The sequence below is a fragment of the Heteronotia binoei genome, chromosome 11 (genome assembly GCF_032191835.1).
Source record: "Heteronotia binoei isolate CCM8104 ecotype False Entrance Well chromosome 11, APGP_CSIRO_Hbin_v1, whole genome shotgun sequence".
In the NCBI taxonomy this organism is placed as follows: domain Eukaryota; kingdom Metazoa; phylum Chordata; class Lepidosauria; order Squamata; family Gekkonidae; genus Heteronotia; species Heteronotia binoei.
The window spans coordinates 50,053,437-50,071,984 of NC_083233.1; the positions used below are offsets into that span (position 1 = coordinate 50,053,437).

At 44.4% G+C, this 18,548-nt stretch overlaps 1 protein-coding gene across 1 annotated transcript in view; it reads left to right on the forward strand.

Annotated features, from left to right (window-relative positions):
* RSPH14 (radial spoke head 14 homolog) overlaps positions 1–17,203 on the forward strand; it is an 88,707-nt gene extending 71,504 nt beyond the window's left edge. The window contains exons 5-7 of the mRNA XM_060250110.1: positions 12,802–13,027; positions 13,652–13,788; positions 16,912–17,203. Coding sequence (XP_060106093.1) covers positions 12,802–13,027; positions 13,652–13,788; positions 16,912–17,150 — 602 coding nt within the window. The 3' untranslated portion in view covers positions 17,151–17,203. The remainder of the gene's footprint in view (positions 1–12,801; positions 13,028–13,651; positions 13,789–16,911) is intronic.
* The last annotated feature ends 1,345 nt before the right edge of the window (positions 17,204–18,548 follow it).

Sequence of the window (18,548 nt, forward strand, 5' to 3'; positions counted from 1 at the left end):
GGGAGGGCAGGATATAAATCAAATTAAACATAAACAAACAAACTTTACATGGTAGGACCAAATGGAAAATAAGAATGTGCACGCACACACACAGTAACCAATTTTGCACTAGACCTTTAATCCTGGTTAAGCCCTGTCCCCAAGCTAACACATTCTACACTAAAATCAGAGTCATAGAGTTGGTTTCTATGATTCTATTATTCTAATGTAGAATGTCAGTTTAGGGACAAGGCTAAAACAGTATTAAAGGTCTAGTGCTAAATTAGTATGCATTTTTATTTAGTTTTTTTTTCTTGAAATGTTCAGTCTGAAGTTGTCATTTAAAAATTATGATAAAAGTATTATAATGGGGAACATTTGAAATAAAGAATTTAATTTTAATCGCCATGTTTAAGAACATAAGAGAAGCCATGTTAGATCAGGCCAATGGCCCATCCAGTCCAACACTCTGTGTCACACAGTGGTCAAAAAAAATTATATATATATACACACACATATACACACTGTGGCTAATAGCCACTGATGGACCTCTGCTCCATATTTTTATCTAACCCCCTCTTGAAGGTGGCTATGCTTGTGGCCGCCACCACCTCCTGTGGCAGTGAATTCCACATGTTAATCACCCTTTGGGTGAAGAAGTACTTCCTTTTATCTGTTTTAACCTGTCTGCTCAGCAATTTCATCGAATGCCCACGAGTTCTTGTATTGTGAGAAAGGGAGAAAAGTACTTCTTTCTCTACTTTCTCCATCCCATGCATTATCTTGTAAACCTCTATCATGTCACCCCGCAGTCGACGTTTCTCCAAGCTAAAGAGCCCCAAGCGTTTCAACCTTTCTTCATAGGGAAAATGTTCCAGCCCTTTAATCATTCTAGTTGCCCTTTTCTGGACTTTCTCCAGTGCTATAATATCCTTTCTGAGGTGCGGCGACCAGAACTGCACACAGTACTCCAAATGAGACCGCACCATAGATTTATACAGGGGCATTATGATACTGGCTGATTTGTTTTCAATTCCCTTCCTAATAATTCCCAGCACGGCGTTGGCCTTTTTTATTGCAAACGCACACTGTCTTGACATTTTCAGTGAGTTATATACCACGACCCCAAGATCTCTCTCTTGGTCAGTCTCTGCCAGTTCACACCCCATCAACTTGTATTTGTAGCTGGGATTTTTGGCTCCAATGTGCATTACTTTGCACTTGGCCATATTGAACTGCATCTGCCACGCTGACGCCCACTCACCCAGCTTACCTAACATGTTTACCTAACATGTCATATTGTAGGTATGCCACAACATTTGGATTGTAATGTAACTATTTTATTATTGCTCCAAAGATAGATTTCAAAAACTCAGGTATGGGTTTGGATATGTCCACTCTTAGTAAGCATAGTGTGTTTCAGCAGAGAATCCCCAACTCCTGTCTGCAAGCGGGGACTCAAAGCCTCTCACATGGTTCTCCACACCTCCATTTCATCTTCACAGTTTTATCACAATTGATTCGGAGCCAACAACTTCTGCATTCGACAACATATAACTTCCTCATATTTTTTTTACAAATTTCCCAGCCCTGATTTTATAAACTTGATCCCATCTCTCCTTAGTCATTGTGGTTCTAAGCACAATGGCTCTTAAGGCTTCCCTGGTAAGGAAGATGTTTATCATTTTTAATTGCTCTTGTTTATCTAAGAACCACTTTTCACGTAGAAGCACAAAATGAGCAGCAGAGTAGGGTCCTGGTCACTCTGAATGCTGCACAATGGTACAGACTCAGAAGTTACGCATACTAGTACCACTGAATGCACTGTTCCACTTCCTACACTATTTTCCTGAAGTGTAGAATGTCTGTTGTGTTGCCACTGGCCTTCCTTTTTGGTCTTTTCTTGCCCTTCCCTGGCATCAGGCCCTTTGTCTACTTTGCCCCTCTGGTATTCCAGTGCAGTAAAAAATGATGAAAATCCTTTCCATGCACCCTTGCATATTAAGTGCTTTCTGGGGCTTAAGAGGATAACTTGACAGATCAAACTAACCATATCTGGAGAGAAGGACAGTGGACATGCAGTACAGTTAAACATGGTGCGCCCAATGCAATGATTCTTACCATGGGCAGTCAATATGTGGAAGATGCTATTTCTAAGATGCAAAGCACTGAGACAGTTTCCATAGCAACTACTTTTCTCTACAGAGCAGCAAATTAAACCCCATGCTTCTTGTTGGTGTTCTTTTATCAACAAGCTGTCCATTTGCTCATGTGAAAACTGGTTGTTGTGTTCCTCCTGTGGCTGCAGTAACAAGCAGTATAACAGTGGAGGCTGGAAGGCATAAATGGGAAATGTAGACAGGAAATGCGCATGTGGAGTTTCGCTGCAGTTTCAAAAGGGACCAGTAGTGTACATACTCATTTGCATGGCTGAGGTTCTTAGCTCTGGGCACCCACATCCCCACCCACAGGACTTTGAAACTGCTGGCCCGCCTTTTCCTTCTGTTCATGTGCCCAGTGTTTTGTTGCCTCGGGGCAAGCAAAGAACCAGGGCGTGCTAGCTTGTCTGCACTGGTCAGCTTGGTTGAATTATGCCACTACAGTTCTATGAATGATTGTGTTGACCAAGCACAAATGGTTGCTACCCTGTTGCCAAGTTCTGTCTGCTAGTAAACAGTGACTTGGCTCTGCTGGAAAGCTCTCTGCCAGTCAAGTTTCTGCAGCCCAACCTGCACAGTGGCTTCAGCAGAAACACAGACACACACAAGCCAAGGAGTACTGGCTGCCTCACAAAGGCTCCTGATTCTGTGTCCCTCTATTTAAAAAACAAACAAACTTACATGTAAAAAAACCCAACCAGTACTGCAATAATACTGTAAAACCAGAGAGTCATCAACCCCAGTATCCATAGTAGTCATGTGACTCAAAGGGACAGAGCAGGACCATTTCCTACATTATATGGCAGTAAACCTGCTTGTTACAATGAGGCTTGTGTGGGAGCCACAAACCGAGCAAGAGGGCGGGCACAGCAGAACACAAGCAGCTTTGTTCATGTGTGTCCACTTGTGCAATGTCAGGCAGCTTCAGGCTGACTGACATTTATAACCCAGAGACTGTTCAGATTACGGATTCTGTTTTGTAGATAGCACAGGTAACTTTCAGATCAACTTCTGACAAAGGCATGAGAACAGCAATATGAAGAAGTCCAGGCCTTGCACTTGTGAAGCACTTAACCACATTTGCCTTTTTTTTTACCTGTGATAACTCAATTCCGCCCCCTGTAGATCTGGGGTGTATTTATTCTACAAACTTAAACTGGTTTACTAGTTACAGAAGGTATCTAAAGCTGCCTTATACTGAGTCTAATTAAATATTGACTGGTATCAGCTCTCCAAACCCCAGACTGATAAAGTTATTTCCTGGCATGAGCTTCCTGAGATCCTTTCTTGCTTATGGAAGCCCATGTCAGGAACTGAACTTGGGACCTTTTTGCATGCCCAGCACTTCTCTGCTACTGAGACAGGCCCCCTTCCCAAATAATTCCATTTATCCAGAGAAACGTAGAAATTCTTTTTTGAGGTTGGCTACCAGGTTTCAGATATAGTAGGAGCTCACAGGAGCACAGCTCCTGAACCTTTTGGAGGGTTCCCCCTCCTCCTCCCCACCTTGTCAATTGAATAGTAGGTACAGCTGCATAACAATCCCTGGATGAGCTCCACCACCTATTTTTCTACAAAGCACCCCCTGGTGGCTACAAGTCCCTTGCCCTGACCTGGATACCCAGGTTAGCCGGATCTCATCAGATCTCGGAAGCTAAGCAAGGTTGGCCCTGGCTAGTATTTAGAAGGGAGACGTCCAAGGGATACTAAGGTTGTGATGCAGAGGCAGGCAATGGCAAGCCACCTCTGAATGTCTCTTGCCTTGAAAACCCCACAGGGTTGCCGTAAGTCAGCTGTGACTTGACAGAACTTTCTACCACCACCAATCCCTATCTGAACATTCCCAAGATCTACTCCAGATTGTAAAACTAAGAATTCAGTGGGATGCCACTGCCATAATTTCAGTCCTTTGTGGCTTGGGTGAGGAAGGAAAGGCATTTGCACAGAAAGAGGGCAACAGTAAAAATGGCTATGTTAGGAGGTTTTTTTTTTTTTTTAAACTCAGCTATATTTATATGCTATATACATTCCAAAAGTCATTTTGTCATCCTAATTGTTTAATATACTTCAAATTTTGACATTTGTCTCGCACACATACAAATAGAAAAGAGCAAAGCAAAAGCCCAAGGGGGAAAAACATCTTCCCCCTATTTTTCCACCTTTGGTTGCAAGCTGTACAGTCTTGCTTCATTCATCTTTTTGACTGGCTCTCTCTTTTTAAAATCAGCTGTGGATCTGGGTTAGTTATATATAGAAGGACCTGTGTGTCTCATTTTAGTGCAAGGAGATCTGAGCAGAGCATTTTTTTTAAGGGGGGGGGGGGAACCTGCATTTTCAGTTTTTTAGATTTTTTTCCCCATGCAAATAATTCAAAGTATTATCAGACATTCAGGCTTGAATTGAGCTTATTCACACAATTACTAGTTTATGTTATTTGATTATTAAATTCCCCTCTGCACAAACACAAACCTCTTAGCCATATTGGCTACCAATGCAACTTACAATTAAAATCCATAATATACAATTCAAACAGCAATAATTATTCCCATTGAAGAAACTTGCAGCATTCTGGCTGAACAAGTAGCAACATTTGCTTTTGGAGAGAAGAGTAGCTTTGCCAGTGTTTCAGACAGGACATTAGCCAGGGCAAAGTAGGCTGTACCTTGGCCCTTGTTTCCAACCTGAAGTATTGACTTCCATTCCCCTGCCAAGCCTGGCTGCTGGGCTGCCACAGCTACTGCTGCTGCTATTTCTGCTCTCCCTGAGATGTTGAAGTTGGGGGAGCTTCTCCACTTGGGCCAAACTGTTGAACAGCAGCTTTCCAGTGTCTCCTGAGTTTGGTCTAAGGCCTGATTTTTCAACAAAGTAGAAACTTTGGGAGTTGGGAATCAGTTGCTTGCACACCAATAACTTGGAAGATTGTTGCATTAGTGACTCCATGGCCTGATCTCACTAGTCTTTCCTTGCAGCCTGTACTGTTGCCCCTTTCCAAATGCCTTCCTGCTCATCCCTGAACTCAACTCTGCAAAATCCAGATCCAGCCAAACTCCCAAGTAAATGCTTCATCATGCCACACAGCCACACTGAAGCCCCTCACCCCTTATACTTGTGCCTACTCCAGCTCTTGTCAAGTAAATATTTAACACTGAGATTGAGCAGCAAGGGTGCCAGGACCTGCCAGCCTTATACTGATACTATCAAACTGAACTGGCAACAGCTCTGTCTGCTCTGCTGCCCAAGCTCCATCCCTAGAATATGTCAGGGACAGAATCTTAGACGTGCAAACGTTGTGCCCAAATAGTAAACAGTGTTCTCTGTCCATTAATGGTAGCTCTAGAACTGGTGTATTGAAACACATTTGACAGCTGTGTCCTTGTTCCTCCTTCATGCGTCTCCTAGCTACAACCATGGTTATAATAATGGCCAGATGCACCTCCTTATGTCTCTGTTGCGAGCATGAATGAAGAACAAAATGAAACCAACAAAATCAGCTCAGCTTCCCAAGAAAAGACCAAACTTTCAGTGTTAAGAAAACAAGAACTCCCACTCCCTATAAAGGTATGAAATAACAGGCAGTCCTGCTCATTGACAGAGGCATAGTTTTACTTTGAAACAGAAGTACATGGACAATTTTACTTCCACAGTAACAAGCTCATGCTGCATGTTTTTGCATTCTGTCACTTACTGAACGGAGAGCACAGAGAAGACGTATTAGCTAAACGTATGATTCCATTAGGGTTTTGATATACCAATTTAACTTATTCTGCTTCTATATGGGGTTTTCCCCCAAATCAGCAGCAGGTAGCTCCTGTGATATTTGGGAGTGTGCAGTTGATACCATGCCTGGTATGAGCATGATTTATCTGCCTCCTATAATTTTTTCCTTTGAGCTCAGTTAGAAGAAGATATTGGATTTATATCCCGCCCTCTACTCCGAGGAGTCTCAGAGCAGCTCACAATCTCCTTTACTTTCCTCCCCCACAACAGACACCCTGTGAGGTGGGTGGGGCTGGAGAGGGCTCTCACAGCAGCTGCCCTTTCAAGTTAGAAATAAACTTTCATCTGTCTCAAGGGGGAAACTTTGGGTGTGGGGGGAGGAGCTGCAAACAGAATGCCCATTTGGATGCTCCAACAACAACCACTCAGGAAGAGGGGGCAGGGCAAAGTTAACCTGTTTTCAGAATATATCAGTTTATCAGTGGTTTGCAGCTATGATGATGGTGAAATGGGACATAAGAACATAAGAGAAGCCATGTTGGATCAGGCCAATGGCCCATCCAGTCCAACACTCTGTGTCACACAGTGGCAAAAAAAATTATATATACACACACACCGTGGCTAATAGCCACTGATGGACCTGTGCTCCATATTTTTATCCAATCCCTTCTTGAAGCTGGCTATGCTTGTAGCCGCCACCACCTCCTGTGGCAGTGAATTCCACATGTTAATCACCCTTTGGGTGAAGAAGTACTTCCTTTTATCCGTTTTAACCTGTCTGCTCAGCAATTTCATGGTGCCTGGATACAACTCTGTCTGAGAGTGCCCCTTCTTCCAGCTACCAACTGCCATGGCTAAGGAAGAAATAGCAGGGTGTCCAAATTGTGCCTTTACCTTTTAAAATTTAATATATATTTGTATTTGTTTTTGAATTCTGTAAGCTGTTTTGGGAGCCAGCCTGGCTGGAAAACAGAATTTTAAAAATGAAAATTCCATCCATCCAGACCTTTAATGGCTTAACATACACATTTAGACATGTACAGAGCAAAAAATAAAAGGTTTAAATGGTTTTTTTTTGGGGGGGGGGGTTGGGTGTGTGTGTGAAAATTAAAGTTAAACACTTCCAAGGTCTGAGGCTATGTACCTCAGAGTAGTAGGTGCTAGAGACTTTTTTTAAAAGGAGACCTGTTTGTCAGCCCTGCTGGTGAGCTTCCAGAAGACATCTGGTAGGCCAGTTGGAAACAGAATGTCGGATTAGACCAATTTACTTGTTATGAGGACCAGATACAACATAAATGGAACCTTGTTGGGCCGGGCCATGTGTCATAAAATGCAATGCCAGGTAGTAGAGATATGAACTATATAAACACAAATACAATTAAAGATATTATTTCTTAAATTACAAAAATGCTTAAAACATTAGCACTCTTGCCATATTTTATTTTTTTATTTTTATTTTTATTTTTTTAATTCGATTTATATCCCGCCCTACCCCACCGAGGTGGGCTCAGGGCAGCTTACAACATAAAAGCTAACAAAGTCAGTTTAAAATACATTAATAATTATACAATAAATTCATAAAAACACATAAAACTCACTTCAATATGTACTATGCTACCTTTCCTTAAATCAATTCTTCAATATTCCAGTATTCAAGAATCTGTTGTTCAAGATTTGAATATTCAGGCATTCCGATAACAATTAATTATATGCCAACCGGAAGAGGGCTGTTTTGCAGGCCCTGCGGAACTGTTCAAGGTTCCGCAGGGCCCTCACCTCTTCCGGGAGCTGATTCCACCAACAGGGAGCTGCGATGGAAAAGGCCCTGTCTCTGGTCGCTTTCAGACGGGCCTCCTTTGGCCCAGGGATTATAAGGAGGTTCTGAGACCCCGATCTCAGCACTCTCTGGGGAACATGTGGGGAGAGACGGTCCCTAAGGTAGGCAGGTCCCAGGCCATAAAGGGCTTTAAAGGTCATAACCAGCACCTTGTACCGAACTCGGTATGTTATCGGCAGCCAGTGCAGTCCCCGAAGCCCCGGCTGAATGTGCTCCCGTCTAGGGAGCCCTAACAACAGCCGGGCAGCAGCATTCTGCACTAGCTGCAACTTCCGGGTTCGGCACAGGGGCAGCCCCATGTAGAGGGCATTGCAGTAGTCCAGCCTCGAGGTGGCCGTTGCATGGATCACTGTTGCCAGGTCGCTGTCCTCCAGAAAAGGAGCCAACTGCCTTGCCCGCCTAAGATGAAAAAATGCGGACTTGGCAGTGGCTGCTATCTGGGCCTTCATAGTTAGAGTAGGCTCCAATAGCACCCCCAGGTTCCTAACCCTGTGCGTCACTGACAGAGGCACACCATCGAGGGCCGGTAAGGGAATCTCCCTTCCCGGACCACGGCGACCCAGGCAAAGGACCTCTGTCTTCGTCGGATTTAGCTTCAGCCCGCTCAGCCTGAGCCATCTAGATACAGCCTGCAATGCCAAGTCCAGGTTTTCTGGGACACAGGCAGGCCGGCCGTCCATAAGTAGATAGAGCTGGGTGTCATCAGCATACTGGTGGCAACCCAGCCCTTATCTCCGGGCAATCTGGGCAAGAGGGCGCATGTAGATGTTAAACAACATCGGGGAAAGAACTGCTCCCTGAGGGACCCCGCAATCCAGCGGGTACCTCCGGGACAGTTCACCCCCGATCGCCACTCTCTGTCCCCAACCCTTGAGGAAAGAGGTAAGCCATTGTAGAGCCAACCCCTGAATCGCCACATCAGCAAGACGGCAAGTCAGCAACCGATGGTCGACCGTATCGAACGCTGCCGATAGGTCTAACAACATCAGTACCGCCGAGCCACCTCGGTCCAGATGCCGCTGGAGATCATCCACTAGGGCAACCAGCACTGTCTCCGTCCCATGACCCGGGCGGAAGCCTGACTGATGGGAGTCAATTGTTTATTTAATTGTCTTTGATAACTGACACCTCTTGCTCTGAATTGTTGCATCACAATCTGTGCTGTAGCAATCTTGAGTATGCTGTTCAGATGTGTATCGGTAAACTGCAAACCTACTTTTGATTTATTGATATTAAATGGTCAATGTTTGAGCCTAGGACCCAGGAGAAAACATGAAATGGTTGGGCATTGTGAGCTTCTGTAAATAAGTTGCGTGTGCTGGTCAAGAACATGTGAAAACATCATGGCACAGAGTGAGGGCTATGTGTTTCTCTACAAAACTATAGTCTTCCCCAGGAAAAAAACTACAACTCCTATGAGGCAGTGCAAGAATAGAAAGACAACAGTGTACAGTGGTCAGGATCATCCTACTATCTGGCAAGCCTAAATTCATACTTTGAATAAAACTTTGTTGGTCTTAAAGGTGCCACTGGACTCAAACTTTATTACACACACAAACACGGTAGCAAGAGGAGGGGGAGGCAAAGCCTCACCAATGCTGGGAAGAGCCTGGCAAGGCAAGCTCTCACTCATTCCCTCCCTCTCCCCAAGGAAAGAGCAGAGCGAGGAGCCTCAGCCAATCCAGGGATGAGAGGATTGCCTTTCTATCTCTCCCCTGTGATTGAAGGAGTTGGTCAAAGCAAGCTATGATGCTGCAGCAGCCCCAAGTAAGGAAGTAGGAGAGAACTTGTTGCTCATGGGCCAGATACAAGCCCTCCAAGGGCTGGTTCCAAGGGCCATATGTTTGACACACTAGGATTAGTAGACTCTCCTCAACCCAACCCAGCAGGGCTCTTCTCAAATTTATATGAAACTTAGGTTTGTTTCATCTTGAAACCCCACAGGGGAAAGCTGCCTAGGAGGTGATTTGGAATAGAGGAAAAGCAGGTGGAAAAGGTGTAAAGTGCTTCCTTCCAGCTTTGCTTCCCTGTGTCCTGAAGCTTTTTTTCTAGTGCACAGACTAGCATTGGAGCTATAATGTGTTTGATTGTACATAACAGATAGCTAGGGCTTCAGTCTGCTAAATTTACCTTACTTATTCTCAGCATGACATGCTCATAGAGGTTGCTGAGTTTGTGATTTCAGCTTTAGCTGTTGCAGTAAATACCTTTGGTGGTTGGATTTCTCCAGCTGCTGAACACCACCTGTGCTGTACCGTATATCTGTGTTATCTGTTGCACTGGCAGCTTGAGTCAGTTCACATGCCTTGAAAGGGAAGAAAGTAACATTGCTTTCATTTTCCAGCCTTTCAGATGGCTTTCAGGAGAATATGTCAAGATCTTGTCTCATACTGATGAGACCATGATCTGTCATTATGGGAACAAGTCTTGGACATCCTCAGACTTGCTTGTTTCTCCCTCCCCTTTCTCCTCCAGTTCTGCATAGCTCACAGTGTTAAGACCTCTTTGTTCCCAACAGATCAGTTTGCTGGTATCTCAGAAGGATGAAATGATAAATTTAGGATTATTGTCTTGCCGACAAACCAGAATTCTAAATCAGGATTAAATTTTGGCTCATAAGCAAGAGAGCAAACCACAATTTTGTCCTTTTGTCCAGTTTAGATATCATGACAGCATATGGCTTGTAGTTAATCAGGAGGTATTCAGTGTCTGAGCTGAATGCAAGGAGATGATCATGATCAGTAAATGTGCAAGCCTGAGGACTCCCAAGGCTCTTTGACTTCATGACAAATCACAGCTTGGCATTGCTTCTGAATAGAGACATCTTTTAAATGCATTTCCCTCTTGTTATGCACTTCTAGCAACGCTGCTTATAAAATGTTTTCCCCAGAAAAGGGGTGGCCAAACCTGCTTAATGTAAGAGCCACATAGAAAAAAATGTCAGATATTTGAGAGCTGCAAGACATGAACATCAGATGTTTGAGGGAGAGAGGGAGGGAGGGAGGAAGGAAGGAAGGAAGGAAGGAAGGAAGGAAGGAAGGAAGGAAGGAAGGAAGGAAGGAAGGAAGGAAGGAAGGAAGGAAGATGGGGAGGGAGGGGTGGAAAGAAAGCAACTTTAACTTTAAATGGCTTGGCTTGGAGAAGTGATTTAAAGAGTCTTCTCCAAGCCAACTGACATGGTGGTGAGGGCTTTGACAACCACACGATATGAGTGAAAGAGCCACATGGGGCTCCTGAGCTGCAATTTAGCCACCCTACCCCAGAACATGTTGTAAATAATTTGTTTTATTTATCAAGTGAGCCTTTTTAATTCCAAGTGCCAACAGACTGGTCCACCCTTATTTTGTAACTGGCAACACTGTCTACTGGAAGACAAGAAGCTGGCAAGAAGCCCTGCAGTCCAACTATGAACTGAATAAAATTAACATTTTTCTCAAGGCTCTTAAATATGCGTGGAGCAAGAAGGAGGTAACAGCCAAAAGGCAGGACAAGGCATCATTTATTGATCTTTAAAAGTTGTGCAGGAAGGAGAATTTCAGAAGGGCACACCTGTTGACCCCAGTGAGTTCTGCAGTACAGATATATCTTTAGAGTAAAAAGTCAAGGAGTACAAAGGTGAGGAGCCTGTAGGCCCTCTGCTCTTGGGTGTATGGGTGACATGAGGACTTCAAGTATTCTTCAGAGTGAATGCAAACCATGTGCCCACCCCCAACCAAGGAAGAAACAGTATGGCTTAAAAGGTTTAAGACTGGCAAGGAAATAATGTTTACATTTTGTTCCATGCTTTTAAAATATGTTTTTATAGTTTGCATTTAGCAATGGCATCTCATCTAAAAATGCTTTAAGGTCAAGCTGTCAAAATATGTTGTCTGATGTAAAATACCAGAGAGCAGTTGGCAAAACAGGGTCTTGAAGCCAAGATCCTCTGACTTCAAGGCAGTTTTCATGTGGCAGCCACCCCCAGCTTCTGAAACTGTAAAGATATGAAGCTGTTGTATGACAGGCCCAGGACAGAGGGTCCTGGAAACCATGTCGATTGTTGCAATACTAACATCAGTTTGTTATCAGAGGACATGTAAAGGGTCCGCACAGCAATTTCAGGGACTATGTCTACAAATATGGACCCAAACCTCATCCTATACATAGTCCATTTCTAACAATAGTTTTTTAAATAGCTGAAGTCTCCACTAAAAGCAAAGAGTGTCTCTTTAACTAATCATGTGATACAAAACATTAGATATTTTTTACACAAGCTTATTTAAAGTACCGATGGGGTGGGGGGAAAGACTCTCACTGGTCCTCGGAACTGGTCCTAACTTCCCATCTGCTCAAACTAGTATTGTCACTTTAGTATACAGACCTTTAGCACTCAGCCAGAAACTTGACTTTACACAGCAGATTTGTCTGCTGGGGTAATTGAGACTACCAGCTGTTCTCTGCAGCAATGATGGTTTGCATTATAAAAAAAATTAAGCCAACTAATTCACTGCTGACACAGTCCCACACCACTCTTGCATACGAATCTCTCAGACAAATAAGAAACAGACAGAAACTTCAATAAGCTCACAGTAGAAGGTTTATTCATTTTTTTTCCATTAGCAAGCTGAGTGTGTTAGATATTGTAAAGCCTCTACAAGCAAGAGGAGGTTATCCTTGTTCTACTCCCAGGCCTGCACACAGAAGGAATTAGCTTGTCCCTTCGTCTGCTATGAAAGCCCCTTATCCGTTCCACACCACACCACTGAGTTGTGGGTGGATGGGGAGAAAATGCTAGCCGTTATCTCAGGAGAGATTCCTTTGTAGAATCTCCCGGTTCTCTCAAACAGCAAAACCTTCACATCATCCAACCGCACATGAATCACTTTCAGTAGAGCCACATCTCTCCTAGCAACAACAGGATTAGTCATAGTAACCAGGCGGCTGAGAATTGTTTGCAACTGGTTACTTGCAGACTGTGCGTTCTCTTCCATTGCAAGTTTTCCTCTTCTGCTTTCTCTGCTTTGCCATGGAAATTCTCTTGGCTTAGAAAGCCTGGATGGTCTTGAGAAGTAGAATGCTAAAAAGAAAAGAAAAGTCACTAAACTCAGTTCTTTCTGTTTGCTCCTGCAGGGGCTGTTGAGATTGTGGAAAGTAGTTTGATCCCCCCTCTAGTGCTCAAGCTGAAAATGGAGAATGACGAGGTTAAAAAGCTGATATTGGATACACTATCAGGCTGCCTGCGTGTTGAGGCCTTTGAAGCCTTGGCCACAGGAGCTGTTGGCATTCTGAAGAAGCTGCTCGACCACACTTCTATGGAGATCAGGAGCAAAGCGGCTGAGGCCCTCATGGCCATCAGGTGAGGGAAAGACACATCACGCCCAAGCAGTCCTTTCCAAGATCTTCCACTTAGGTTAATAACTCGCAGATGTCAGTAGAGGTGCTCCCTGCCATAGTCAGAAATAAACAGACACCTCAGCCAGTCTTGGGCACCATTAAGGGTGGCAGAAGTGGCAGATATACTGGTGTGACTTATGGGGCAAATGCCAGTGGGAGGTTCTTCTGTGCAAGCCCCATTGAGTGAATTAAACTTGTATGGAAGAACTTCCACATTTGTGATCTATCCGAGAACATGCAGTGAGCCTTATTGGAAAATGAGGATTTGAACACAAATCTCCATTGTGCTGGATTCCAGAGCTTCCCCACTCCCATCATGTCTACTTTGTTGTTATCTGGGGAGCATAAATTCCAAAGAAGTTTTTTCTTCTGTTAGGCCAGATCACCAGGTGAATGTTCTGTATTTCCCACTGTAAATTACACATGCAGCCGCCTTGCATGCAGTGCTCTAAGATGGTGGCTCTTATCTTTTAGAGAGGTAAACAAGGCAAGGCCACCAACCCAGTTGACAAGACAGTGCGTCCCCTCTGTCAAATGTGCAGACAGATTCAAGAGGCTCAGTTATCTACTTTTTTGTTATATTCAGTGTCCCTTTGGAGGGGAAGAATATGGTCTTTCAAGAGGAGGTCTTCCCAGATCTTGTCTGCCTGTTGAACGATGATAATGCTGAGGTCCGAGCCAATGCAGCTGGAGCATTGATGAATGCAGCTATTACAACACAAGGTGAGACTGGGGAAAGTGCAGCAGGAGGGCCCTTTTAGAGATCCAACCTCCCTACAAAGGGAGTCTAGTTGCAGCAGCTGACATTCCTAGGTCGGGTAGCATGGAACAAAACAAGTTTTCTAAAGTCCCTGCTCAAAGAACAGGACAGAAATGAAGTGTCAGTGTTCAGGTAAACTCTATAAGGCTACATCCACACTGGTACAAAAGCATGGCTTGATTGGAATCAGCTTGTGTTCACAGCAGTTACAGGATCTATGTTGCTGCACAGGACAGTTGCTAGTCAGCTGATCTGAGTTTGCATAGTTTCTGATCTGTATTGAAGCAAGTCTATCTCAGGCTCTTGGCTAGAGGAAAAAGACTGAATGGAAACACACACAAAAAAGATACTTCATATGTCACATGGCAATAAGTGCATATTTGCTGTCATGCATACATGCAGCAGATGGTACCACCACCAATTTGAGTTTCCTGTTCCATGTACATGGCTGAGAAAACATCAGGCTGTGTGCATATTGTGTTTTCAGATGTACACAAAAGTATCTTGTAACCTAATGTGTAAATGAAGGATTCCTAGGAGGATCTGTCAGGTGTCAGAGAACCATTGCTTTAATTCAGGAAGCTTCAGAGGGTAGCCATGTTGGTCTGCAATAGAACAGTTAGATTTGAGTTGAGAAGCACCTTACAGCTCAACAAGAGTAATTCATGTAGGTTGTTTATTTTTAGGTACATTTCTTGAAATTCACTTTCGTTGGCCAGTGCCTCCAGCTGTTGTGCCAAGTCTCTGCCTCTTCTCCTTCCACCACTATAACCTCATACTTCCCTCTATTGTTTGAGGTGGATTCTGGTGTCAAGGTCCCCAAATATGCATTTACTTGCAGTGCTGGAAATATCTGTGCATGCAGTTGCATGGGACTGGGGTGGCAAGACAGAGGGGCTAGCTCACCTGGCAGCAGCTAGAATCAAACTGATTTGGGGCATGCCTGTAAAATAGCCCAGATTTTCCAATAGAATGTTTGACAGATGTAGGTTGCAGTTAAGTTCTATGATGTGCACAAAAGCCAAGAGCAGATTTGGCCTTAACACCCACTCAGCATCAAGGGGAGATGCTGACATGGTTGCCTGGTGCAGCATTGCTCCTCTCTGAACAGGTACATTATGTTGCCAGATGTTTTTGTCCCATGAGAACCCTGGCAAAGCCATGGACACAGTCACAGCTGTGAGACAACATCAGCTCATGGGTGAAGCAGACTTGAACTTCTCCAGGCTTGGGGTAGCTGAGCAGACCCTCTGGAGGGAACTGGTTTTCAGCAAGAAAAAAGCAAATAAAAGCAAAAAGGAGGTACAAAGTAGGGTCAGGATCTGCAGGACCTGGGACAGCTCCCAAAGAATGCTTCCTAAGGAAATGGTTGCTGGTTTGACGGCCCAAAGCAGTCAGAGCCAGTATATTCCCCCAGAGCCGCACTCTATTTAAAGGGAAGCTATCTGAATGTCTTTGCATATGCCCTCTGCTTTCTCCAGTGTAAACGGCCATTGGCTGGGCTTCCGGTCCCAGTTTTGGAACTATGTACTCCTCCTCCTCTTCCCAAAAGAGGTCTTTGAGGAGTATGCCCTCCCACTGGGGTGTGGGCAGATCCAAATGCCCCATCCCCATTTCTTGCATAGTGGTATATGAACTGCCGCATATATTTGGGTTTATTATTTATTTGATACTTCATAATCCTGCCCTTCCATCTATAGAATGGCGGAAATTACAACATACAACAGTATTCTTTAGCAATTGCCATATCCATAAAGCATCAAAAACTGTTTCTTTTTTCCAGCAGCAAGGAAAGGCAGCTGCTGTGTCAAAACTCCAATCACTTGTTGCCACTTTTCCTCAAAGGATTTCCTGCTAGATGTGCAGTTATGTCATATCTCAAAGAGTGAAATGGTTCTACAAAATGTATTTGTTCCTGCCAAAATTCCTGTAGTTATTAAAGGGGGGGGGGGGAACACCCCTGCTGTAGAACATACATATAGAAGAAAAAGAAAGGTCCCCTGTGGAAGCACCAGTCGTTTCCGACTCTCGGGTAACATTGCTTTCACAACATTTTCACGGCAGACTTTTTTACGGGGTGGTTTGCCATTGCCTTCCCCAGTCTTTTGCACTTTCTCCCCAGCCAGCTGGGTACTCATTTTATTGACCTCGGAAGGATGGAAGGCTGAGTTAACCTTGGCCAGCTACCTGAATCCAGCTTCCGCCAGAATCGAACTCAGGTCGTGAGCAGAGAGTTCAGACCACAGTACTGCAGTACTGCTGCTTTACCACTCTGCGCCACATATAGAAAGGCCCTGTTTAATTCTGGGTGCATTGGTGCATGGTTTGCCAGATAGCACTCAGATGTTGCGGCTGAATGGCATTTAGGAAAAAGTGATCTCAGGCAGGCCTTGCATTCAGCAGGACTCACAAGAGCACAGCTCCTGAACCTTTCTGAGAGTTCCACCTCCTCCTTCCCACCTTTTCCATTAAATAGTAGGTGCAGCTGCATAACAATCCCTGAATAAGTTCCACCACCTATTTTTCTACAATATGACCCCTGGGGAGGAGAATTCTTTTTTCTGAAATTAACTTCTTTAGATACAGCCATTGATTCTTCTTACTGTCTTTTTTCCTCTTTTAAAAGAGGGACTTCTTTTTCATTTCTCTGTAGAGAAATCAGTACACCCTTCTGTACCTTCAGCATTTGCAGGCAGATTTATGCCCCACAGGGTGGTGCTCTAGCAGAAGGATAGGAAGATTTGGGAAGACATTGCCTGCCTCTGAGCATCTTCAGAGTGAAATCCAGAAATTCTGCAGAACCTCCCTTCCTGCCCCCCCCTTCAAAGTTCTCTTTGATCAGAAAAAAAATGTATTAAAAAACAGACTCCAAATTTCTAGAAAGAGGAGCAGAAACAGATGACTGGATTTCAGGGAGAAATTGAGGAAAGAAGAATTAAGAGGATTTCTCTTAACAACAAACAGCACCAGAACTGGTGAGGTTTGAGCCAAGTATATGGCAGAGAGCAGGAACCCAGTGCTTTACATAAGTCCCCCTTCCCTTGCCACTCCATTACTAGTTGCCAACTGCATTCTTGTGTGTCCAGGGAAATATGCAGCGATCAACGCTGCTGCTATTGAGACGCTGCTGCCGCTGATCCATGATGAAAAAAGCAAAGTCCGTCTGTACTCCATCAAGGCTCTGACCATGTTGTCAGAAGCCCCGGAAGGTCGCAAGACATTGTTGTGCCACGTGGAAGAGTTTCGGGAGAGGATGAAAGACCCCAGCGAGGCTGTGAGAAGAGCTGCCGAAATTGCTGTGGAAGTCATTACTTGGAAACCTTAAAAAAACTGGTTGTGCTGGCCAAATATTAAGTTGTGAAGCATTTATTGCAATAAACAGTCTGCATTGAGGCAACTGAGCTAGGAGAGTGGTGCTTTTTATGCCGAGAAAAGGGAGGGGAAGGAGTTGGAACTACATGACTTAATGCAGAGGGGCAATGCGAGGTGGCTACCCAGACAACGGGCACTGTTCAAGATGGCTGAGGGGGAGGCAGGCACATCTGAGCCATACAGTGCAAGCACACTCTGTGGAAAGGGTCTTTTGCAGTTCCTGTACATTTCAGAGAGGGTTATACTATGGACAAATTCCCAGAGAAATTTGCCCTATGGTAATTATTAGAAGGGGGAGTACTGTATTGATTTTCTGTATCAGTCGCTAATATGTCTTAGACCAGCCTGGGATGGATATTTTGCTTGTTGGGAGGATTTCTTTGGGCCACAGTTACAGTTGATCTGGGCTGTAGTCACTTCTTTCTTACAGCAACTTACTCTGCTCACTGTTTTTCAGTAAGCAGATGATCCAGCAGATGCTATTGCCCCTTGGGCCCTGTTGCCAGGGATCCTGGTCTGCACATCTTGAACCACGTGTGCTGTTCTATTGATAACCCAAAAGGTGATGCTTTGACCTGCTTGTGTAATCAGGTGTGTCCTGCATACAGACATGCCCCTTTTTCTTTCACAGACACCCTCACATACACTAAAGGTAAAGGTAGTCTCCTGTGCAAGCACCAGTCGTTTCCAACTCTGAAGTGATGTCACATCATGATGTTTTCACAGGAGACTTTTTATGGGGTGCTTTGCCATTGCCTTTCCCAGTCATCTACACTTTACCCCCAGCAAGCTGGGTACTCATTTTACCAACCTTGGAAGGATGGAAGGCTGAGTCAATCTTGAGCCAGCTACTTGAACCAGCTTCCTCCAGGATCGAACTCAGGTCATGAGCAGAGCTTGGACTGCAGTACTGCAGCTTACCACTCTGTGCCACAGGCTTCTTTCACATACACCAGCTGCTTGCAATCAGACTGTAGTCTGGCAATCACATCCTCAGCCAGGAGGCAAGGATGCAGCCAAATATACATCACTGACTATGCTTGGGCAAACTAAAGCAGCTGCCTACAGTTATTAAGTCCTCAGGTTCAAGAACTGGCAAGAGATGGATGTTGTGTCCTTAATGCTGGGCATCAGAACAAGGAGAGCATTGCTTTAAACAGGAACACATCTTAATGCCAGTTTCTTCCTCTGTATGGAGCTGTAGTGATAACAACTTCCTTTTCCCCTGTTCCTGCCCACCACAAGTGCTGGAGTGAACTCAAGAGTTTAAAACCCTAACCTAGTTTAAAGGAATAGTACTGAAGCTGAACTCAATTAATGGGATGCCATTAGGGCTTTTTTGAAATTTTAT